Source organism: Coregonus lavaretus (genome assembly GCF_964263955.1).
Source record: "Coregonus lavaretus genome assembly, chromosome: 2".
In the NCBI taxonomy this organism is placed as follows: Eukaryota; Metazoa; Chordata; class Actinopteri; order Salmoniformes; family Salmonidae; genus Coregonus; species Coregonus lavaretus.
The window spans coordinates 54993497-55018448 of NC_139989.1; the positions used below are offsets into that span (position 1 = coordinate 54993497).

Genomic DNA, 24952 nt, shown 5'->3' on the forward strand with positions numbered 1-24952 from the left:
AATGAATCATTTGGTTGTGTTTATGAAAGCCTTGGGTAACATTAGAATACGATTTGTATTTTATTTAAAATAACACAATAGCATTTTCGTTAGTTTATGTTACTGTAGGCTGCTATATGTAAAAAAAACGATTTATAATAAAAACGCCCAAATTCAAGTGTTCAACCAATTTTATTTGTGGATGCCTTTGTTACCACTATGAAACAGAAAGCATATGCGTTGGAACATGGTAACAGCTTATTTTTATAACGACTCCCCAAAAAATATATACCCCAATCACCTTGAAGCACGGTCAAAAAACGCACGGTCCAAGGACACAATTTTCGTAACTTTAATAGTATCCGGTTTTCTCTTGATTGTTTTCCGTTGTCTAGTTATTCTTCAGCACCGTTGTAACGGCTGCGCAGAGGGAGGGAGCTCCCGCCTCACTTTGTTCATGGTGCCAGCCAGACTTGTAAGCAACTTGTTCGCCATTGACAGTGGAGTGAAGAAATTGTCCATGGTGACATTGCTCCCCTTGCTAACATAAGGTTCCACAAGCCTCATCACCACATTCTCCTATGCTCGCGTCTGCTGCCCGATGTGGATATTTTCCCAGAGATTGAAAGTCGTTCAGCATGTACAATTACGCACGCTCTCGCTGTGTAGCCTACTCATAGTAGGCCAGAGTACTGATCAGACTGCTTTGATTGGGTGAACTGATATAGGGTACATACCATTTGAAGATTAGAATGGATCAATACAGTAGAATGGTCCGCCCTGTTGGTGAATGCATAATTATGCTTCCCCTCGCTCATCAATTCACCCATTCTCCGCATCATACTTTACTTAATTTATTTCATCTGTTATATGTGTGATATTAGTTTCGGTATAGTTTAGGTTCAGTTTCGAGGCAATTGTCGGGGTGATTATCAGCTGGGTGATTATCAGCTGGGCACTGCAGTTTCAACTGTCGGAAGGAGTGAAGCAGGCCCTACTGTTGGGAGAAGGAGTAGAGCAGGCCCTACTGTTGGGAGAAGGAGTAGAGCAGGCCCTACTGTTGGGAGAAGGAGTAGAGCAGGCCCTACTGTTGGGAGAAGGAGTAGAGCAGGCCCTACTGTTGGGAGAAGGAGTAGAGCAGGCCCTACTGTTGGGAGAAAGAATAGAGCAGGCCCTACTGTTGGGAGAAGGAGTGGAGGTGGCCCTACTGTTGGGAGAAGGAGCGAAGCGGGCCCTACTGTTGGGAGAAAGAATAGAGCAGGCCCTACTGTTGGGAGAAGGAGTGGAGGTGGCCCTACTGTTGGGAGAAGGAGCGAAGCAGGCCCTACTGTTGGGAGAAAGAATAGAGCAGGCCCTACTGTTGGGAGAAAGAATAGAGCAGGCCCTACTGTTGGGAGAAGGAGTGGAGGTGGCCCTACTGTTGGGAGAAGGAGCAAAGCAGGCCCTACTGTTGGGAGAAGGAGTAGAGCAGGCCCTACTGTTGGGAGAAGGAGCGAAGCAGGCCCTACTGTTGGGAGAAAGAATAGAGCAGGCCCTACTGTTGGGAGAAGGAGTGGAGGTGGCCCTACTGTTGGGAGAAGGAGTGAAGCAGGCCCTACTGTTGGGAGAAAGAATAGAGCAGGCCCTACTGTTGGGAGAAGGAGTAGAGCAGGCCCTACTGTTGGGAGAAGGAGTGGAGGTGGCCCTACTGTTGGGAGAAGGAGCGAAGCAGGCCCTACTGTTGGGAGAAGGAGTAGAGCAGGCCCTACTGTTGGGAGAAGGAGTGGAGGTGGCGCTACTGTTGGGAGAAGGAGTAGAGCAGGCCCTACTGTTGGGAGAAGGAGCGGAGCAGGCCCTACTGTTGGGAGAAGGAGCGAAGCAGGCCCTACTGTTGGGAGAAGGAGCGAAGCAGGCCCTAATGTTGGGAGAAGGAGTGGAGCTTGTTGGGAGAAGGAGCGAAGCAGGCCCTACTGTTGGGAGAAGGAGTGGAGGTGGCCCTACTGTTGGGAGAAGGAAGGAAGCAGGCCCTACTGTTGGGAGAAGGAGTGAAGCAGGCCCTACTGTTGGGAGAAGGAGCGAAGCAGGCCCTACTGTTGGGAGAAGGAGTAGAGCAGGCTCTACTGTTGGGAGAAGGAAGGAAGCAGGCCCTACTGTTGGGAGAAGGAAGGAAGCAGGCCCTACTGTTGGGAGAAGGAGTAGAGCAGGCCCTACTGTTGGGAGAAGGAGCGAAGCAGGCCCTACTGTTGGGAGAAGGAGTGGAGCAGGCCCTACTGTTGGGAGAAGGAGTAGAGCAGGCCCTACTGTTGGGAGAAAGAGTGGAGGTGGCCCTACTGTTGGGAGAAGGAAGGAAGCAGGCCCTACTGTTGGGAGAAGGAGTGAAGCAGGCCCTACTGTTGGGAGAAGGAGCGAAGCAGGCCCTACTGTTGGGAGAAGGAGTAGAGCAGGCTCTACTGTTGGGAGAAGGAAGGAAGCAGGCCCTACTGTTGTGAGAAGGAAGGAAGCAGGCCCTACTGTTGGGAGAAGGAGTAGAGCAGGCCCTACTGTTGGGAGAAGGAGCGAAGCAGGCCCTACTGTTGGGAGAAGGAGTGGAGCAGGCCCTACTGTTGGGAGAAGGAGTAGAGCAGGCCCTACTGTTGGGAGAAGGAGTGGAGGTGGCCCTACTGTTGGGAGAAGGAACGAAGCAGGCCCTACTGTTGGGAGAAGGAGTAGAGCAGGCCTTACTGTTGGGAGAAGGAGCGAAGCAGGCCCTACTGTTGGGAGAAGGAGTGGAGCAGGCCCTACTGTTGGGAGAAGGAGTAGAGCAGGCCCTACTGTTGGGAGAAAGAGTAGGGCAGGCCCTACTGTTGGGAGAAGGAGCGAAGCAGGCCCTACTGTTGGGAGAAGGAGCGAAGCAGGCCCTACTGTTGGGAGAAGGATTAGAGCAGGCCCTACTGTTGGGAGAAGGAGCGAAGCAGGCCCTACTGTTGGGAGAAGGAGCGAAGCAGGCCCTACTGTTCGGGGGAAGGAGCTAAGCAGGCCCTACTGTTGGGAGAAGGAGTAGAGCAGGCCCTACTGTTGGGAGAAGGAGCGAAGCAGGCCCTACTGTTGGGAGAAGGAGCGGAGCAGGCCCTACTGTTGGAAGAAGGAGCGGAGAAGCCCCTACTGTTGGGAGAAGGAGCCGAGCATGCCCTACTGTTGGGAGAAGGAGCGGAGCAGGCCCTACTGTTGGGAGAAGGAGCGGAGCAGGCCCTACTGTTGGGAGAAGGAGCGGAGCAGGCCCTACTGTTGGGTGAAGGAGCGGGGCAGGCCTTACTGTTGGGTGAAGGAGCGGAGCAGGCCCTACTGTTGGGTAAAGGAGCGGGGCAGGCCCTACTGTTGGGTAAAGGAGCGGGGCAGGCCTTACTGTTGGGAGAAGGAGCGGAGCAGGCCCTACTGTTGGGAGAAGGAGCGGAGCAGGCCCTACTGTTGGGAGAAGGAGCGGAGCAGGCCCTACTGTTGGGAGAAGGAGCGGGGCAGGCCTTACTGTTGGGAGAAGGAGCGGAGCAGGCCCTACTGTTGGGAGAAGGAGCGGAGCAGGCCCTACTGTTGGGTAAAGGAGTGGGTCAGGCCTTACTGTTGGGAGAAGGAGCGGGGCAGGCCCTACTGTTGGGAGAAGGAGCGGAGCAGGCCCTACTGTTGGGAGAAGGAGCGGAGCAGGCCCTACTGTTGGGTAAAGGAGTGGGGCAGGCCTTACTGTTGGGAGAAGGAGCGGGGCAGGCCCTACTGTTGGGAGAAGGAGCGGAGCAGGCCCTACTGTTGGGTAAAGGAGTGGGGCAGGCCTTACTGTTGGGAGAAGGAGCGGAGCAGGCCCTACTGTTGGGAGAAGGAGCGGAGCAGGCCCTACTGTTGGGAGAAGGAGTGGAGCAGGCCCTACTGTTGGGAGAAGGAGCGGAGCAGGCCCTACTGTTGGGTAAAGGAGTGGGGCAGGCCTTACTGTTGGGAGAAGGAGCGGAGCAGGCCCTACTGTTGGGAGAAGGAGCGGAGCAGGCCCTACTGTTGGGAGAAGGAGTGGAGCAGGCCCTACTGTTGGGAGAAGGAGCGGAGCAGGCCCTACTGTTGGGAGAAGGAGCGGAGCAGGCCCTACTGTTGGGTGAAGGAGCGGAGCAGGCCCTACTGTTGGGAGAAGGAGCGGAGCAGGCCCTACTGTTGGGTAAAGGAGCGGGGCAGGCCTTACTGTTGGGAGAAGGAGCGGAGCAGGCCCTACTGTTGGGAGAAGGAGCGGAGCAGGCCCTACTGTTGGGAGAAGGAGCGGAGCAGGCCCTACTGTTGGCTAAAGGAGCGGGGCAGGCCTTACTGTTGGGAGAAGGAGCGGAGCAGGCCCTACTGTTGGGAGAAGGAGCGGAGCAGGCCCTACTGTTGGGTAAAGGAGTGGGGCAGGCCTTACAGTTGGGAAAAGGAGCGGGGCAGGCCCTACTGTTGGGAGAAGGAGCGGAGCAAGCCCTACTGTTGGGTAAAGGAGTGGGGCAGGCCTTACTGTTGGGAGAAGGAGCGGAGCAGGCCCTACTGTTGGGTAAAGGAGTGGGGCAGGCCCTACTGTTGGGAGAAATAACATGCCCTCCTAAAACTGGTTATAACTCCAATTATGTTTGTGATATTAAGATTCTAACAGTGTCAGTGTGGTATATAGACTTATTTAGGAAAAGTCAAGGACAGGGGGGCATGAGTAAAAAAAATCACAAGCAGTCAAAATGACTGCTTTAGCGGTTCTAGTGTGAAAAGGTGTAACAGATGAATCTTCCTTTTAAAAGCTGTAACAGATTAATGATTATTCCACTATCAGTCACATTGACACTGCTCTAGTTTTACTCTCTCTGACTCTGTCTGACTCTCTCTTTATCAAGCAATCGTTTTTCATGAGTGGTTACGGTATGAACTAGGCTTTTGCAGGGGGAGTCAAAGTGTGTGTGTGTGTGTGTTTGTGTGTGAGAGTAGAGCGGAGGGCCTGGGTTTGGCAGTGCTACATATTGTGGTTTGGCTACAGTGTGTCGCCGATGTCTGAGTTTGTCGCTCCATATCTCACCCCTCAGTGACAGACTGACATCATGTAACTGACTGAGTAACTTACATCATCTGACTGACTGACTGACTTCATCTAACTGAGTAACTGACATCATCTGACTGACTGACTGACTGACTTCATCTAACTGAGTAACTGACATCATCTGACTGACTGACTGACTGACTGACCGACTGACATCATCTAACTGAGTAACTGACATCATCTGACTGACTGACTATTAACTAAGGAGACCTTTCAGAACCTGTCTGACAGGCAGGGTTTAATAATGCTACACATTTAACCAGCCACCCCAACAGGTTAGCCTTCCATTTGTATTCTAGTCAAGAATTAACTTTGTAGCTTCAGGGGTATATGGAGAGTAGGGGGTTAGGGGACTACAAGTAAAAGAAGAGGTAGTAATAATGGACTGGATGTCTAATAGCCCCTCCCAGCCCCTGTTCATTATGTCTAATAGCCCCTCCCAGCCCCTGTTCATTATGTCTAATAGCCCCTCCCAGCCCCTGTTCATTATGTCTAATAGCCCCTCCCAGCCCCTGTTCATTATGTCTAATAGCCCCTCCCAGACCCTGTTCATTATGTCTAATAGCCCCTCCCAGCCCCTGTTCATTATGTCTAATAGCCCCTCCCAGCCCCTGTTCATTATGTCTAATAGCCCCTCCCAGCCCCTGTTCATTATGTCTAATAGCCCCTCCCAGCCCCTGTTCATTATGTCTAATAGCCCCTCCCAGCCCCTGTTCATTATGTCTAATAGCCCCTCCCAGCCCCTGTTCATTATGTCTAATAGCCCCTCCCAGCCCCTGTTCATTATGTCCAATAGCCCCTCCCAGCCCCTGTTCATTATGTCTAATAGCCCCTCCCAGCCCCTGTTCATTATGTCTAATAGCCCCTCCCAGCCCCTGTTCATTATGTCTAATAGCCCCTCCCAGCCCCTGTTCATTATGTCCAATAGCCCCTCCCAGCCCCTGTTCATTATGTCTAATAGCCCCTCCCAGCCGCTGTTCATTATGTCCAATAGCCCCTCCCAGCCCCTGTTCATTATGTCTAATAGCCCCTCCCAGCCCCTGTTCATTATGTCCAATAGACCCTCCATTGCACGTAATACAGCCCAGGGCTGGGAAATCACCCATAATCCCGTGCAGGTTGAGCAGGAAGCCCAGGGAAGGTGGTGTTGATCAGAGCCTAATCCTGAGCAGGGCCCATCAAAGAGCCTCTCTTTCATTAGGCCCCAGCCCAGCTGCACTGCATTAGGACCGGAATGCAGGGACCGCCAGGGCACCCAGCTCCATTTTGGATCCATATAGAAGAGTTAGTATGGGAGAGAATGACAGTTGGTGAGATAGTGCATGACTGTATAGTATATGAAGTATGAAGGAACGCCTCTTTTCCTGTCTGTTTCTCTTCCTCTCACATAAAACCAATCACACCAGACACTTAAGAGTTGTTTACCAGCCGTAACTCATTTAGTCGTTTCTTCTTCCCTCCTATTTTCCATCTGAGACGGCAGGGTAATATTATGATGACCTGCAGATGTCAGAGGGTCTGATGTCCAACTGAAATTCTGAGCGGAGTTGAACTAGGTTTATACACCCTCTGCAATGTGATAGATATGTGGCATACTTTTCTTTAAAAGAGAACTGATGAGTTTCAGCCCAAAATCCAGTTGGTCCTTTTTAGCTGGAAATGCACACACCGGGTCAGAAGCGAGCTCAAACGTTAGGCGAAAGTTACGTAGGAAACTTTTTCCCCCCCTCTTTTTATCTGTGATTTAAAAAAGTTTGACATAGGAATGATGGGCGAAAAAAGTTCCAAGTTCCAGCGCAGTTTCATGGCAGTTATTTCATGTGCGATTGACGTTGGCCAGTTTCAGCTCCATATTGACTGGGCCGGCTGTTTTCTGAGCTGAAATGTCTTATTCTTTTGATGCTGAGGTAGAAAAATGCTGTCCTTTGCAATCCGCCCCAGCCCGGTCGGTCTTGAAGCTTGAAGCCTGGGCCGGCCGGAATGTTTGAAGGCATCTCCTAGATCCCGGAGTAAAGGCAGGAGAAATCCATTAAATCCATGAATGGATTCTCATCAAAGAAGTGTGTGTTTGAGAGAGACAGAAAGCAGGGGGAATGAAATAATGAGAAACCGTATTTTAAAGGAGATAAGATCACGCATTAAGATTGTTCTAACGCCCGAGAAAGAAAAGGAGAGAGAGAAATTGGGAGATATAGGAGAACGAGAGAGAAAGTAGGTGGGGGTATTTCACTGTTTGCCTGCTATTGAGGTTTATCTGCCTGTGTGTGTGTGTGTGTGTCCATAACGTCTCTTCTACCCCCCCCCCACACACACACACACACACACACGTGCAGCCCCGGCCTCCCAATCTCCATCCTCCACAGAGGGGCCTGTGAAGCTTCTGTGTGCCCGATAACGTTGCCTCTGCTCTAGGCTGCTCAGAGGAGACCTCCTGCCTCTCACTTAACCTTATCTGGTTCTCTTATTTACCTACCTCACTCTTTTCCACTTCCTCCCTTCAAGTCATGGCAAAGCAAAGAGTATCAGGGCTTCCTAGAAAGAGCTTGTCTTACCAGAATTAGGGGCTATGCCGATTTTTTTGAAAAAGCGAAAGGTGTTTCCGAGAACACACACACACACACACACAGACAGAGACCCTCTCAGGATACACACACACACAAACACACTCTCTCTCTCTCCTGCTCTCTCTCTCTCTCTCTCTCTCTCAATTCAATTCAATTTCAATTTAAAGGCTTTATTGGCATGGGAAACGTATGTTAACATTGCCAAAGCAAGTGAAGTAGATAGTAAACAAAAGTGAAATAAACAATAAATATTAACAGTAAACATTACACTCAGAAGTTTCCCAAAGAATAAAGACATTTCAAATGTCATATTATGTATATATACAGTGTTGTAACAATGTGCAAATAGTTAAAGTACAAATAGGAAAATATATAAACATAAATATGGGTTTTATTTACAATGGTGTTTGTTCTTCACTGGTTGCCCTTTTCTTGTGGCAACAGGTCACAAATCTTGCAGCTGTGATTGTCACACCCTGACTCAGGGGACGCTTAAATGTTGAGTCAGGGTGTGTATGTTCTATGTTGGGTATTTCTATGTTGGTGTTCTATTATGTGTATTTCTATGTTGGCCGGTGTGGTTCCCAATCAGAGGCAGCTGTAGCTCGTTGTCTCTGATTGGGGACCATACTTAGGCAGCCTATTGGCACTAGTGGGTTGTGGGATCTTGTTCCAGTTAAGGTATGTTGTGTTGTGCTGCCTTGGACTTCACGTTTCGTTTCGTTTTGTTTATTGTTTTGTCGTTGTGTTTAATATTTAATAAACATGTACGCATATCACGCTGCGCCTTGGTCTGACCCGTCGATGAACTAACGTGACAGTGATGGCACACTGTGGTTTTTCACCCAGTAGATAAAGGAGTTTATCAAAATTCGGTTTGTTTTTGAATTCTTTGTGGATCGCTGTAATCTGAGGGAAATATGTGTCTCTAATATGGTCATACATTTTACAGGAGGTTTGGAAGTGCAGCTCAGTTTCCACCTCATTTTGTGGGCAGTGTGCACATAGCCTGTCTTCTCTTGAGAGCCAGGTCTGCCTACGGCAGCCTTTCTCAATAGCAAGGCTATGCTCACTGAGTCTGTACATAGTCACAGTGGTCAGGTATTCTGCCACTGTGTATTCTCTGTTCAGGGCCAAATAGCATTCTAGTTTGCTCTGTTTTTTTGTTCTTTCCAATGTGTCAAGTAATTCTCTTTTTGTTTTCTCATGATTTGGTTGGGTCTAATTGTGTTGTTGTTGTCCTGGGGCTCTCTCTCTCTCTCTCTCTCTCTCACTCACTTACTCACTCTCACACACACACACACACACACACACACACTGGCTGTCTCATCCACTCTGTTGTTTCCTCACTAACTATGGTGCTGTATTTAGACAGGTAAAGACATACACAGTCCTCAATGGACAAGCTTCACATTGTAGTATTATGTGTCTCAGTTAAAGCTTCCAATGCATGTTGAGAAGAGAAGAGGTTTACAATACAGAAGTTAATGTTGTGAATCAGTGTTTTACACCGAAGTGTTTTACTCTGAGCTCTAAGGCCTAGTAAACTGCTCTCTGTTGTCTCCTTCCACCTCCCTCCCTAATGACCACACACACTGTCTCACATACACACACTGTGTCTCACACACACTAGCACCCATACACATAAACACATACACCCACACAAACACACACACCCGAACACTCACCCCACCTATCAACATTAGAAATGTATCTGGCACACCCCATAACAAAAGATTGTAGAGCTCAGGTCTGATATGAGGTGAGTGCTGTTAGGCTTCTTCTTGTGTGTGTGTGAGAGAGAGAGATTATTTGAACTGATCTGTGTTTGGTTTGGGGCTACAACTGGCACAGTCGTGTTTTAGTGGACGTGAATGGATGGTTAGTTTGCTATGTTCAGTGTATACTCTGGCTAGCCTGGTCCCAAATCTGTTCGTGCTGTCTTGCCAGTGACCATAGTAGGTGGGAAAGACTGCACAAACAGATGACGTGGTGAGGAAAAGCGACTTGTAAGGTAGGCTACTCTAGCGTATAATGGATTTGACCTCATTCCCTTCTACAGCTGATAGAGGGTTGAACATGACGGGAACTAACTCTTGATCATGGAATATTACCAGTGATGGGTGGTTAGTGGTTACCCAGTGATGGGTGGTTAGTGGTTACTCAGGCCTTGAGCAGGGAACTGATGACTGTTATGTAGGTGATGCATCTTCAGAGGGCTGTGTGTGTGTGTGTGTGTGTGTGTGTGTGTGTGTGTGTGTGTGTGTGTGTGTGTATGTGTATCCTTTCCTCAGACTCCTCCAATTCCACCCCTCACTCCTCTTCTCCCCACACTCCTCCACTGCTCTCTCGTTCATCCAGACCAGCCGTGATAAAACCCAGACAGAGAGAGGAGATAATCAGAGTCTTCCTATGTGTCAGTCTGTGTGTTGGTTAACCCTGTGTAGCTAGCTGGCATAGCTCTCCTCTGTACTCTCATCTGGCTAACGGTAATGACACCTGGCCTCCACCGTACAGCACCCGCATCGCAATGGTAACGAGGTGTGTGGTACACAAACGGCATGGTAATTTTAGGTTTCTTCGGCTATGACAACGGGAAGGAAGGAGAGATGAAAGAAAGGAGAGAAGAATTAAAGCAGGCACAGGAGAAGATCGAGCTGCCAGGCCTTTAAGTGTGAGCAGATGGAGTTTCTCTCCTCTCTCTCTCTCTCTCAATCACTCAGTTCTTCAGAAGGTATAGCCTCAGGCCTCCAGCAGATTTAACTTCAGCCACATCTTTCTCTCTCGCTCTTCCTCACTCTCTTCCTCTCTCTCTGTCTCTGTCTCACGTGTAGGCCTAGATGTAGAGAAACAGAAAGCAGACTGTCTGACTGGTAATGTGGTTACACAGTTATTGATGTTTAGACAATGTATTTTTCCATCAGGGTTAATGCAGAATCTAAATACTAACGTTGTAGCATATTGGCCATGACTAGAGATCAGAGTATGTTCCTGGTCAGTCACGTTGCTGATGGACAACTAAAAAGCAACGTCAATACACTGTCAGATGTGACATTATGTGATATTTATTTATTATTTCATTTTTATTTTTTATCTTTTGCAGAAATGTCTATAAACCGTTTTTTGCTTTGTCATTATGGGGTATTGCGTGTAGATTGATGAGGGGAAAAAAATGTTTTTTAATCCATTTTAGAATAAGGCTGAATACTTTCCGAATGCACTGTACCCACTGGGGTATGTAATCACCACAGTGTTAGTGTTTTAGCGTGTGTATCACTCAGTCTTGAAGGGTTTGAAGTAGCTAGTGTGTGAATCCTGTTCTTCCGTCAGCCAGGAGATGGTGGTGCTGTTTGTTTGTTTGTCATCCTTGTTGTTCTGCCTCAACCAACAGCCTCGCTCCACTAACTGGTTCTCTGCCATTTGGAGATACACCAAATCCCATTATTCCTGGTCATGGATTATATAGCAAAACAGAGGAGGGAATGATCAAAGAAGACGTCCTGCAATCACCTCAGAGTGACAGACAGGGATGAGGATCACCTCAGAGTGACAGACAGGGATGAGGATCACCTCAGAGTGACAGACAGGGATGAGGATCACCTCAGAGTGACAGACAGAGATGAGGATCACCTCAGAGTGACAGACAGAGATGAGGATCACCTCAGAGTGACAGACAGAGATGAGGATCACCTCAGAGTGACAGACAGAGATGAGGATCACCTCAGGGTGACAGACAGGGATGAGGATCACCTCAGAGTGACAGACAGGGATGAGGATCACCTCAGAGTGACAGACAGGGATGAGGATCACCTCAGAGTGACAGACAGAGATGAGGATCACATCAGAGTGACAGACAGGGATGAGGATCACCCCAGAGTAACAGACAGGGATGGAGGCTTAACAGCGAACATCTGATTTAGAGGGGGGTGTGTGTGTGTGTGTGTGTGTGTGTGTAAATGAAGATGAAAGTCAGAGCTGTTGTGTTGTTTATGGGTGAGGGGGGGTATAACATGTTGTGTGTGACATGTGTGTGCCACGGGTGCGTGCGTTCATGCATACATACGGTACATGTATGTGTATACATTTACATTTACGTCATTTAGCAGACGCTCTTATCCAGAGCGACTTACAGTTAGTGAGTGCATACATTATTTTTTTATACTGGTCCCCCGTGGGAATCAAACCCACAACCCTGGCATTGCAAACGCCATGCTCTACCAACTGAGCTACACCCCTGCCGGCCATTCCCTCCCCTACCCTGGACGATGCTGGGCCAATTGTGCGCCGCCCCATTGGTCTCCCGGTCGCGGCCGGTTACGACAGAGCCTGGATTCGAACCAGGATCTCTAGTGACACAGCGCTGCAGTGCCTTAGACCACTGCGCCACTCGGGGACATGTATATGTGTGTGTGCATCTCGTAGGCCCGGTCTTTGCCGTGGGCCCCAGCAGCAGCAGCAGAGATAATGACTCAAACAGATGAAAGAGACAGAGCAAAGAATTTTGCCAGTCCACCAAAAACATATTACAGCTCTCTGTCTCAGACATGGCAGGACGTTTTTGAAGTCGTTGGAGAGGAGCGGCACGGTCTCTCAATCACATTAATCAAGGCAGACAGCTCCTATCCTGTAGAGAATGTTGTAGATTACAGTCAGTTTGCTTTCGAACACAACTCTGGAGGGATATTTAGAGAGGTGGAGGAAGATGAGATGGAGAAAGAAGAACAGAAAAGACAGGGGAAGGTAGAAGAGCATCTTGTACCGCAGCCCTCTGCTCAGCCAAACACCCCCAGGGTCATCTAATGGAACAACCTGCAGGTGGTCCGACCCCCGGGGTCATCTAATGGAACAACCCGCAGGTGGTCCGACCCCCGGGGTCATCTAATGGAACAACCCGCAGGTGGTCCGACTGCTTTAAGACGTCAGTGGCCGTCACAGAGAAGCTACACAGATGCATCCATGGACCCCTGTCTAAGCCCCTCTCTGGCCCCCTCTGTCTGCCCCACTAATCCACCTTAATAGAGGTGAGACAGACCTCCCCCTCCCCTCCCAACTCTAGACAGCCTCAAAGAAGAGAGAGAGTTAAAAAGAGAGGGATTTAAAAGGAGAGAGTTAAAAGGAGAGCCCAATATGAAAATCAAACAGTGCAGTCCAGCCCTTCCTCTATAGCTAAGTGGTTCCAACTGATGTAAACATGACAGGAATTGAGTTGGAGAGACTAAGAGATAGCTAGGTAGAAAGAAAAAGAGAGAGATAGAAAGAGAGATGTTGCTGTCTGAAGGCAGGTAGCCTAGCGTTAAGAGCGTTGGGCTAGTAACCAAAAGGTTGCTGCTTCGAATCTGTCTATGTGCCCTTGAGCAAGGCACTTAACCCTAATTGCTCTGGATAAGAGCATCTGCTAAATGACTAAAATGTAAACGTAAAGACTGACATTAGCATACGGTCACCCTTACCAAACACAGGACTGAGAAAAGTGAAAAGTGTTTGAACACCTAGCTATATCTTGACCATGCATGTACGAAGACACACACACACCAGACCAGTGTGTGTACTATCCAGGGTCTCTCTCTCGAGCACTCAATGTCAAACTTTGTTTGTACTACTACCACCATACCTCACGTGTCTGACCCTATTTACCTAGTAGGCCTTTGGTGATGAACACACTGTATGAAGTTAGGCATCACATTACGAGACTCTGCTATGTTATAATGCCTGTAACGGCTTCTCTAATACCAAGCAGACACACCCTCCAAGTCTAAGACAGGCAGATGTGTTCAGGCAATGACTCATCCATGTGTAGACTTGTGTGCGTTCGTGCGATATGTATTAAGTGGGTGCAGCAGTGCCTGTTAGGAGGAACAGTGATGTTGCGGAGAATTTGAAGTGACAGAGCCAATGATGGGAGGCTGTGAAATGGAAAATAAAAACTCTTATTACTGCCGTGACACTTCAAGAGGCGCTTACACACACACACACACACACACACACACACACACACACACACACACACACACACACACACACACACACACACACACTTGTACACAGTGATTACAGACAAACAAGCAAATAACATCTCCCGGAGTCCTCTCCCTCGTAAATGTAACCCAAATTGCTGCCAGAGACGTGTGTTAGGTAGATACAGAGGTGTCTGTACCAGTCAGTCACTGTAGTGCACCTAGTGTTGAAAGGCCTATAGATCACTGAGACATCTCATACCTGGGACACCGCTAGTCGTTGTTCTCTCTGTAATGTTTACAAATCAGACTTTCAGTATATGTTTATGTTCTTGTTTATAAGGTCTTTATAATGATCATACCAGTTTGTGACTTCTGTTATAACATGTTATGTAGTATTCATAAAGGCTTTATTAATACTGTATGTATGTACATAAGGTCAGCTGAAGTATAGTGTTAGCAGGTTTTATTTTGGGTTGTTTCATCAGTTTATTAAGTCACCTTGGAGATAACAGTCATATAGAAAGTACCTAGCCCCGACCCTTTATCCGCGCACCTGTCAATCATCACATATTTTCCACCCACTCTTACTGCAATGACATCACCTGAATGCTAGCCGGCCTCTCGTGAATCTCGTAGTATCATGTCATTTTGTTGTGTTGTCAAAGATTAGCTAAGCCCAGATCTCTCTGTCCTGATATCGTTGATTTAAAACATTCCTGAAAAAAAGGTCCATATGGAAGAAATATCCTCCCGTACAGAAAAAAGCACATGAATTTCACATGACCTTATGTGAAGTTAATGTGATAACATGAGACAACATGTAAAAGCAACATGTGATAACATGGAACTACACATGTGAAAGCATGATCTCATGTGAAATAAATGTGACAACATGGGGATGCAAAATTTAAGTTTTTCACATGTGAAAATGCAATTCCACATGTGAGAGTTAGATTTTCGCATGTGAATGCTTTTTTACATGTGAAACTGCAGATTTCAACTGTGAATATGCAATTCACATGTGAGGTGAAAACATGTTATTGTCCTCACATGTGAAAAGGTGGTGTTAACATGATAACTCTAAATGTAATACATGTGAACAGATTTCACATGTGAACAACTGACCTCACATGTCTCTTTTTTATTTTTGTTATTTTTATTGTGAAAATGTGATTTCACATGTGTGTTTTTTTTGTAAGGGGATGAAATTGTATGGGGTTTTTGAAGTAAGTGGTACGCTGTTCAGCTAAAATAGTGTACAAAAGTCTTGAATCACTGACGATTACATTTGACATGATTACTTAGTAATTACTTTTCAATATGACCCCACCTGGGATACAAACTCAAAATCTCTGGGTTTGGGGTACGCTGATCTTTCTGCTGTGCCGCAAAGTCTGTAGCATTCCTCTACACATTCATTGCCTATAATCTCTGAATTTAGCAAAACAGTGCCATCTGCACTGCTATTTTAGGTATCAGTTAATCTGACTATTCTCTCATCATTGATTTTATTGACTTATTTCAGCAATTTGAGGGGTTTTCTGTGTAGTCTAATGTTGATGGGGCATATTATTCTGTTTTAATGTTACTCCTGAATCTTTGTGTATTTTTACCAAAGCTGAGATTTACAGTGGATTCGGGAAGTATTCAGACCCCTTGACTTTTTCCACATTTTTGTTACATTACAGCCTTATTCTAAAATGGATTAAATTGTTTTTTCCCCCCGCTTCAATCTACAAACAATACCCCATGATGACAAATCAAAAACAGGTTTTTAGAAATGTTTGCAAATGTATACAAAATAAACAACTGAAATATGACATTTACATAAGTATTCAGACCCTTTACTCAGTACTTTGTTGAAGCACCTTTGGCAGCGATTACAGCCTAGAGTCTTCTTGGGTATGACGCTACAAGCTTGGCAAACCTGTATTTGGGGAGTTTGTCCCATTCTTCTCTGCAGATCCTCTCAAGCTCTGTCAGGTTGGATGGGGAGCGTCGCTGCACAGCTATTTTCAGGTCTCTCCAGAGATGTTCGATTGGGTTCAAGTCCGGGCTCTGGCTGGGCCACTCAAGGACATTCAGAGACTTGTCCCGAAGCCACTCCTATGTTTTCTTGGCTGTGTGCTTAGGGTCGTTGTCCTGTTGGAAGGTGAACCTTCACCCAAGTCTGATGTCCTGAGCCCTCTAGAGTTGGTTTTCATCAAGGATCTCTCTGTACTTTGCTCCGTTCATCTTTCCCTCGATCCTGACTAGTCTCCCAGTCCCTGCCGCTGAAAAACATCCCAGCCACATGATGCGGCCACCACCATGCTTCACCGTAGGGATGGTGCCAAGTTTCCTCTAGACGTGACGATTGGCATTCAGGCCAAAGAGTTCAATCTTGGTTTCATCAGACCAGAGAATCTTGTTTCTCATGGTCTGAGAGTCCTTTAGGTGCCTTTTGGCAAACTCCAAGCGGGCTGTCATGTACCTTTTACTGAGGAGTGGCTTCCGTCTGGCCACTCTACCATAAAGGACTGATTGGTGGAGTGCTGCAGAGATGGTTGTCCTTCTGGAAGATTCTCCCATCTCCACAGAGGAACTCTGGAGCTCTGTCAGAGTGACTATCACCTCCCTGACCAAGGCCCTTCTCCCCAGATTGCTCAGTTTAGCCAAGTGGCCAGCTCTATGAAGAGTCTTGGTGGTTCCAAACTTCTTCCATTTAAGAGTGATGGAGGCCACTGTATTCTTGGGGACCTTCAATGCTGCATACATTTTCTGTTACCCTTCCCCAGATCTGTGCCTCAACACAATCCTGTCTCGGAGCTCTACAGACAATTCCTTCGACCTCATGGCTTGTTTTTTGCTCTGACATGCACTGTCAACTGTGGGACCTTATATAGACAGGTGTGTGCCTTTCCAAATCATGTCCAATCAATTGAATTTACTACAGGTGAACTCCAATCAAGTTTTAGAAACATCTCAAGGATGATCAATGGAAACAGGATGCACCTGAGTTCAATTTCGAGTCTCATAGCAAAGGGTCTGAATACTTATGTAAATAAGGTATTTCTGTTCTTTATCTTTATTAAATTTGCAAAAATGTATACAACTGTTTTTGCTTTGTCATTATGGGGTATTGTGTGTAGATTGATGAGGGAAAAAAATAATTTAATCAATTTTAGAATAAGGCTGTAACGTAACAAAATGTGGAAAAAGTCAATGCACTGTACTTTACTTAAGTCCAACGTGTAGGAATGCGTGAAATCAGTCATTAAAACAGACATGGTGGCGTAGCAGGGAGATCGGAATGCCACGAACTAAGAGATTGTGAGTTCAAATCCCAGGTGAGGACATGTTGAATAATAATTACTGTATAATTAAACATTCATCATGTAATCATGTATGTCAAAGTGTGTCAAATATGTTAAAAGCACTGTTTGTGTGTGTATCCTAACAACACATTTTTGTTCGCAGGGCATCTCCTGTGAAATCTCATGTAAAATATTCACGTGAAAATTTGAATCCACATGTGAAAGGTAATGTGATCACGTGAAATATCATCACTTGAAGTAGGTCTGGGAATTACCAGGGACCTCACGATACGATATTATCACGATACTTAGGTGCAATACTTGGAGTCAAAGTGTCGATATAATATCGCCAAAATAATATCGCGATATGTAACTGTATCAAATGTTTGTTTTCCAAAAACACATGGTTTCACATGTGAAATAAAATGTAACATGTGAAATCATGTGGTTTCTCCATATAGGCTGTCTCTAGGATGCGTGATGTATACAATGCAATAAACGGTATGTGTTTTGTGACTTAGCTAAGGAAACACAAGGAAATGATAAACCTCTGGCAAACCATGATGTGTAGATATTTTTCTAAAGCCGCCTCCTCCTTCTCCTGCAACAATACAACGCCCTATTCCAAGGAAAGAGAAAGAGCAGTACAGCTTGAGCCAGGGTCGGAGCCAAACAACCATAGCTATGTCTATGTTCCAGTTTGTTTGTCTTTGTCAGGTTGACATTGACTTCCTGTCTGTACCTTGTTGTGTGTGTGCGTTGTGTCTATTTCTGTGTGTGTATGCATTGTGAATATTTCTTTGTGTGTGTCCGTGCGTATAATGTGTGTATGTGCATGTCCGTGTGTGTTGTCCTTCTTCTTGCCTTGTGTGTGTGTGTGAGAGAGAGAGAGAGAGAGAGAGACTGGCCCAGTTCCAGCCGCAGATTGTTAATTAAGTTCTGGTAAGCGGTGCATGCTCCTGCCTTCAGATCCACTTCCACTGTTCCTCACACACACACTTCAAAGGCAACCTCAGCCGCTCACCGCTCCACACCAGCCAGGATTATTAAGCGATTGAAGAGTCTGATACGGCCTCAAAGAGCCTTCAGCGCTAAGACGCTTTTGGCAGGCTGCGCAGGTAGTCCGCTTTAAAATACACACACATGCACACACTCTCTCCATACTGTTTCACACAAAAACACACACACAATGACAGACACACACTCCACATACTCACACACACACCACACACTGCACTCACTCACACATCGTTAGTCTACTTTAGACCTGAGGGTCTTTCTGTGTGCTTACTTTGTTGTCTCAGAACAGAAACACTATTAATGTCTACTGTATATAAAGTAGATACCTTTAATGCATCAGTATACTGTTTTCCTGTGGTTTTAGATATATATAGTGTTCGCCTATATTCCCATGAGTATGTGTGTCTGTATGGGGGGGGGGGGGGGGGGGGGATCATAAAGAGTTGATGTTTTTCATTAGACATCTAAAACCGTATGTGTGAAAGCAAACACACACACGTACACACTTAGCCCAACAGTGGACTTTAATCAGGCTGGAGTCAAAGCAGGAACAGTCTCTATAGCAACAAAGGCAGGCTGGGGGAATGGATGGACGTGTCAGTCTGCCTGTCTGTCAGGTACAGGAGGAACATTTAAAGGGCCGGCATAGTGTTTTTGTTTTCCTGTCTTTTCTTCTCCTTTATTTCTCTTCTGTCGTTCACGCCTTGCTTTGTTTTCTCTCATCAGCCGGTAAAGCCCCTAGAGAGACAGAGCGAGACAGACGAGAGACGTTCAAAGCCAAACAGACAGACAGGAAGAAATACAAGAGCCGTATCCGTGGTGACGGCTACCTGTATCCGTGGTGACAGGTGTGTCCGTTCGACAGCAGGCTGCTGTTCCTTTGCCGTTTGTCAGGAAGTGTTGGGAGCAGGGCCAGGCCCACCGGTGTTGATTCGTTTTTAGGGGTGCATTTGCTAGTACAGAGCATTACGGGGCCGTCTGTCTGTTAGTATGTCTGTTTGTCTGTCAGTGCCACCAGGAGAGAGCTGATCTGAAAGGGTGTTGTTTAGACTATACTAATCTGTTGTCAGGACTGACCTGTGGAATCTCCCCGGCCTTCTGTGTTTGAGTCATCCTGTATTTGTACAGTGTTTCAACTTTCAGAGAGAAAGAGAAAGAGAGAGGGGGAGAGAGAGAGAGAGAGAGAGAGAGATAGGGAGTGTTAAAACAGAACCAGTCACAGTGGAGGTGTAGAAAGACCAGACTGACACTGAACCTGCACAGGCATGTCTGTGACATCAGAGCTATATAAAGTTGATATTGAGGGGATATCTACATATTCATCTCACAGTGCTCTGTACCCTCTCAGTGACAAGTCATAATGTAGAGATAGTAACTGGTTGCTTATTGTGAAATCTCTATGTATGGTTCTAGCTGGCTGTTAATGCCTTTTCCAAGTGGACGAAGAATAAAACCCAGAAAGCACAACTCAAAAATACTCCCGTCTGTCTGCCTTTATCACATTTTGCATGTCTGTCAATCTGTCCTTCTGTCCGTCTGTCCGTGTGTCTGTTTCCATCTGTCTGTCTGTCTGCCTTTAACACATCGTGTCTGTTTGTCTGTATGTTCCTCCTCCATGTTGTGTCTCCCCTGCCCCAGTTTCCTTCTGTTTTTCCCTGATAATTGGCAGCCGTGGCTGATTTCTCCCTCTCTTCCTGTTAAGTGATGAATAGTTGGCAGGGCATCAGAGGGAGCGGTGTGCCCGCCGGGCCACTCACTGGCTGCTGCTGCCACAGGGGCGTCGAGCCTGGCACCGTTCCCAGAGTAATGCCAGCCCAGCGACAGGCAGGCAGGGGGACACACAGCCAAGAGACAGGGGTCAACGGCTGTGTACGTGTGTGCGTTTGTGTGTGTGTGTGTGTGCCCTTCCTACAAACAGGTCCAATTTTACAACTCTCACTGTCTTTCAATCTCTTTCTCTCTCTCTCTTTCCCTCTCTATCTCTCGTGTGTGTCTGTATGCATATCTCTTTGTCACGCTCTCCCTCTCTCCACTTTCTGTTGCAGACGACCAGCAGACTGAAGCATATTGAGAAGGAATACGGTCAGAAGCTTGCCAAGTCTGCTCAGGTAAACACTTCTCTTCCTCTTTTTGGCCTTTTTTTGGGGAAGATTTGTTTGTAAAGAGCAAACAAACGTTCAGCGGGAAGCTATGAGAAAACAATATACACTCCTCCCTTCCCTCCCTGCTTAAACACACACACACTTTTACAACAGACACATACACATATACCACAAGTTTAACATAATGCTGCAGACAAATGAATCTACCTCCTAGGTTTTTGTCTTCTTCTTCTGTTCCTCTCTTTCATGTCTTTGTGTAACATCCATAGGCGTCGGAGGCAAGGGTTAGCCAGGCTTTGGTCCAGGCACTTCACAGGTGGTGTGGAAACCTGGCCCAGTTAGTTAGCCAGGTTTTATAACCAAGAGGTAGACTTTACTGTTTGATTCTAGTTGTTTCACAATGTTCATATTTGCCTTTAAGCCATATGTAGAATCCTATTTATGTAGATGCAACGCCTCGCATACAGCAATACGGAACCCAGGTGGGATTGGCTGGAAGATATGAGGGTTTTAGGTAACTTTTAGGTGCCTCACACACACACACACACACACACACACATGCACACACACACACATAAACACACACATGCTCACGCACACACTTGTTCTTTCTCCCCCCCTCTCTGCCCCTCCCCTCCCCTGGCCATGACGTCAGGAGGAGTTTTGTTTGAAGGTTCTCCTCTCCTCTTGCTGGGACCATATGTTTAACATTAAACCTAATCTCCTCAGACTGAGAGCAGTTAAAGCCAGAGGAACTCTCCTCTCTGCTCATGAATCAAAACCACCAGACCATTCCTCCTCTCCTCCATTCTTCCCCCCATTCTACCCTTTCTTTCTCTCTCTCTCTCTCTCTCTCTCTCGCTCTCGTCTCGCTCTGTTTGGACATGTGGGATGCTTTAAAGCTACAGTCTGAGATTAGTTTTTTAAGCAAAAATATAAAGAATTGAAATGAAACAGATTCCCAGATTCCAGACTGTGGCTTCAAACGCCTTTAGCTGTGCAGTATAAAAGACCCCAAAACACAAATCACTGTTTATGTTTGAAAACAAAGAAGATTAGATCTATCCCAATCTGAAAAAATAGGGGGGTAAAATATCACATTCTACCACAGGCTGTAATTGCTACATCATTACCTTAGAAGAAACGATTCAAAGAGGGACCATTTTTTGTCTTTCTCTCTCTCTCTCTCTCTCTCTCTCTCTCGCTCTCTCTCTCTCTTTTTCAATCCCCCTGTTTTGGGTCCACTTTCGACGGCGGCAGCGTTGAGTTGAAAGCGAGGTTGACAAGCAGATGTTGTAAGAAAACAGGAGCTTATGAAGTTGCACAATGCCCCCGACATCAAACGTGTCTCGGGTGGTAGTTGAAAGTTCACCCTGTGTTTACTCGTCTTTGCTATGTGGCGAGGTAAAGTTTCCGTCAACAGAGGCTGCAAAAGATGAATCCTCTGTTTTGAACGGGCGAGTTCAACTTAACACCCTTCCTCTGCATTCTGTTGCTGAAAACCCCAGTTCCATGTGTTCGACATTGACAAAACACAACGCTCTAAGGACATTATACATGCATGTGTTTTTTTCTATGTTAAGACCATATTAATGCATGCTATTTGTTGGTATTTGTAGCGTGTGTTAGCGTGTGTTAGCGTGTGTTAGGGGCTTGACTTTCAAAGGCGTTTTGGAGGGACTAAAGAGGTTTTAATTCATAGGAGCCCTGGGGGCAACTGGAACTAATGTAAACAGAGGGCCTTTGAACCTTGGAGGCTGCCCTCACTGTGTAACCCCTAAGTGTTTCTGTCAGAGGTCATCGCTCTCTCTCGCAGGGAGAGCACTGCAGCATGGGTTGTAGTATCCCAATTCAAACATACCAAGCCGCCATACATTATCCTGAGGGGACTAGGGTAGACACATGCAGTGTGAATGCACGCACACACAACACACACACAGGGTCTTTTGAGCTTCGTTAATTAGCGTCTCTGAAATCCGGGCCGCTTAATTGTCTTGCTGAGCGTGGCCTTCCTGAGCGACCTCTGAACCCAGCCCGGTTTGTTTCTCTTCTCTAGCTAATGATGAGGCAACAGTGGGGGTCCCCGGAACTCCCCCAGCCCTTTATCTCAACACTGCTGCTGGTTGAACATGGGAAAGGCTTGTAATATCAACTTAAATACAGTTAGTAGCTGGAAACACACATCTTTACTACTATTATTATTATTTCATGCATAGAAGTACTTAACATCCTAGTAGAATCAGGCAATAACTGAAAGAGAAATGGTTTAAATGACAATCATGCCCTTCGGGGTATTATTTAACTATTTGTTGTTTCTGATCTGGGAGTGCGTCAGTTTACGTGTTTTTTTAATCATTCTTGTTAACGCCCTAGTGAGTTAATTGTGTTGCACTATGCAGTTTGCCTGTCATAGAGGACCGATAAATGGCCAGCTGGCCTCTGAGAGGCCCTACAACTGCCTTTCATTCTGTAAGTTCACTTTGAGGTGATGCAAACCCAGCCTAAACAGAGCTACCAACCAGCCTGTGAAATTAAAGACGGCCTGTTCAGGCCAATTACAGTAGAGTACAGTCAGATGAAGCCCTCGATATGAGACTAGGTATAGAGGTACAGAAATAACGAGAAAGACATGGTTAGTGAGTCATTATATCACTCCAGGCTACAGACGAGATGCTAGAGAATCTATATGGCAAAATAATTATTACGCCCAGAACTGATGTTCCTATAATAATGGGCCATTTGTTGCTTTCATGTGGCTGGCCCCGCTGACTAAATAAGCCTAATCTCTCCCTCTGCGGTCGGCTAAGGCGCTCATTCCCATAACTCCCACTCAATGAGAGGATTCCAGTAAGACTGTTGAACGAAGTGTTGAGTTGAACTAATGCACAGTAAACAATTATCTGTCTGTCTGTATAGCCCAGCGCGAGCGGTTCAACTGGCCTGAGAGAGCATTTTTCTCTTTTTCTCTTTTTTCTCTCTCTTTCTCTCTACCTTCTCTCTTCTCTCTCTCCTCTCTTCTCCCTCCTCTTCTCTCTCCCGGCTGTGGTATTTCAAAGCTACTGCTGCTCCTTTTCACCTTGGTGTGTACCAGTTCACCAACACAACCTCACTCTGCTCTTCACAAAGATAGGAGCTTTCTTCCTCCTCTCTCCATCTCTGCCTCTCTCTCTCTGTCTGTCTGCCTTTCTCTCGCTCTCTTTCTTTCTCTCGATTTCTCTCTTTTTCTCAGGACAGACAGAGAACTGTGAGAACATTAATAATGGCTGAGACTATTGTTGCTGAGACACACCATTGACAGACACTAAACTAATGGTGTCTGTTCCTTAGGGTACAGTATATACTGTACCTATAGTAGCTAAACAAGAGATACATTTCGGTCTCCCACAGTGTTCTACTCAGTAAAACCTTAACAGATAATGACATCATGTTGTTAGGGAATATGTTAAGCATTTCGTATCCGGCTCCAACAAGTTGTGTGTTTTGATGTTAATGCATTTGTCTGCTGCCCACACTCTCTATTTCATTAGCATCAAAACTCCTGTTCCATTTAGACTCAACTAAACACTTCCTGAAATGGAAATCGTTTCAAAACAACAGCAACAAACAGGTTATGTCACTGAAGGAAAAACACCAAGGACTGAACTGTACTGTACAGAGCACTAGAGACCTGGACCTAGGACTGAACTGTACTGTACAGAGCACTAGGGACCTGGACCTAGGACTGAACTGTACTGTACAGAGCACTAGAGACCTGGACCTAGGACTGAACTGTACTGTACAGAGCACTAGGGACCTGGACTGAACTGTACTGTACAGAGCACTAAGGACCTTGACCTAGGACTAAACTGTACTGTACAGAGCACTAGGGACCTGGACCTAGGACTGAACTGAACTGTACTGTACAGAGCACTAGAGACCTGGACCTAGGACTTGGCTAATCAATTCCAATTTAGTATTCAATGACAAATAAAATTATCTTGAGGTCCGGTCAGGGGTCACCAACCATGACCCCCAGAGTCAGTTGTTAGAGTGTGTTTATACTGTCTGTGTCATATGGGGATGTATCAATATCAACCCTCTTGGAATGGTGTTCCTCAGGGTTCACTGTTGTCCCCTCTCAATGTGTCTCTCCCTCTCTCATCCCAACCCATCTCTCACACCCTTCTCTCTCTCCCTCTGCCTCTCCCAACTAATATTTTTCTCTCCTCCCTCTCTCCATAGTTGATAGCAGAGCTGCAGACGTCAGTGTGTGATGCTAAGGAGGAGGCGTTGCGGCAGCAGCAGGAGAAGGAGCGACAGCTGGAGGAGGCTACAGCTCACTGGGATGATGAGAGGAGGCAGATGAGCCGCCATGCAGACACTAAGAGCAAGGTAAAGTTTCATGGACAGTCTGCAAAGGACACTACTATATAGGACCCATGAATGGTGCACGCCACAAAGTATATTCTCACACTTTTCTCAAAACTTTTGCTGAAAAACAGCAAGTGAGAGTACATGGGTAAGTTGACATATAAATACATCCCAAGATTTACGCACATTGGTTGAGAGAGTGGAAGGGGATAATTGCAAGAGTGAGCCCATAGAATGAACAGCCAGCGTGAGGAATGTGCATTACTGTGCCGTGCTTATAGGCTAGAGGTAAATAGGTGAATGACATTCCACACATGGCTAACAGGACAGAGGAGGAGAAACAAGACGCTATGCTGATGATACGTTTGTATTCATTCCCACAATGCCCCTAGAATATGAAACAAAGTGAATTATGTTCTGCTTACTGGATGAAGTGAAACAAGCATTCAGGCCAGCCTTCCTGATTCAGGCCAGCCTTCCTTTCATAAACTACATTATGTTAATAAACACACTACTTCATAAACACACTGTGTTGGTGGTTGCTGAAGCCCTCAGTCCTCCTGGCCCCCCTCAGTGGCTGAGTCCCAGGGAGGGGCCGACTGGCTGGTAAACCAGACACACTCAGTGCCCCGGTCTGGCCAGGAGA

The 24952-nt window shown here is 46.6% G+C and overlaps 1 protein-coding gene across 1 annotated transcript in view; it reads left to right on the top strand.

The window, feature by feature from the left end:
• cep112 (centrosomal protein 112) overlaps positions 1 to 24952 on the top strand; it is a gene marked incomplete at its 3' end in the record, with an annotated part of 151957 nt that overhangs the window by 95437 nt on the left and 31568 nt on the right. Inside the window, 2 exon segments of the mRNA XM_084174618.1 lie at positions 19900 to 19962; positions 24178 to 24327. Of these exon segments, the coding sequence (XP_084030744.1) occupies positions 19900 to 19962; positions 24178 to 24327 (213 nt within the window).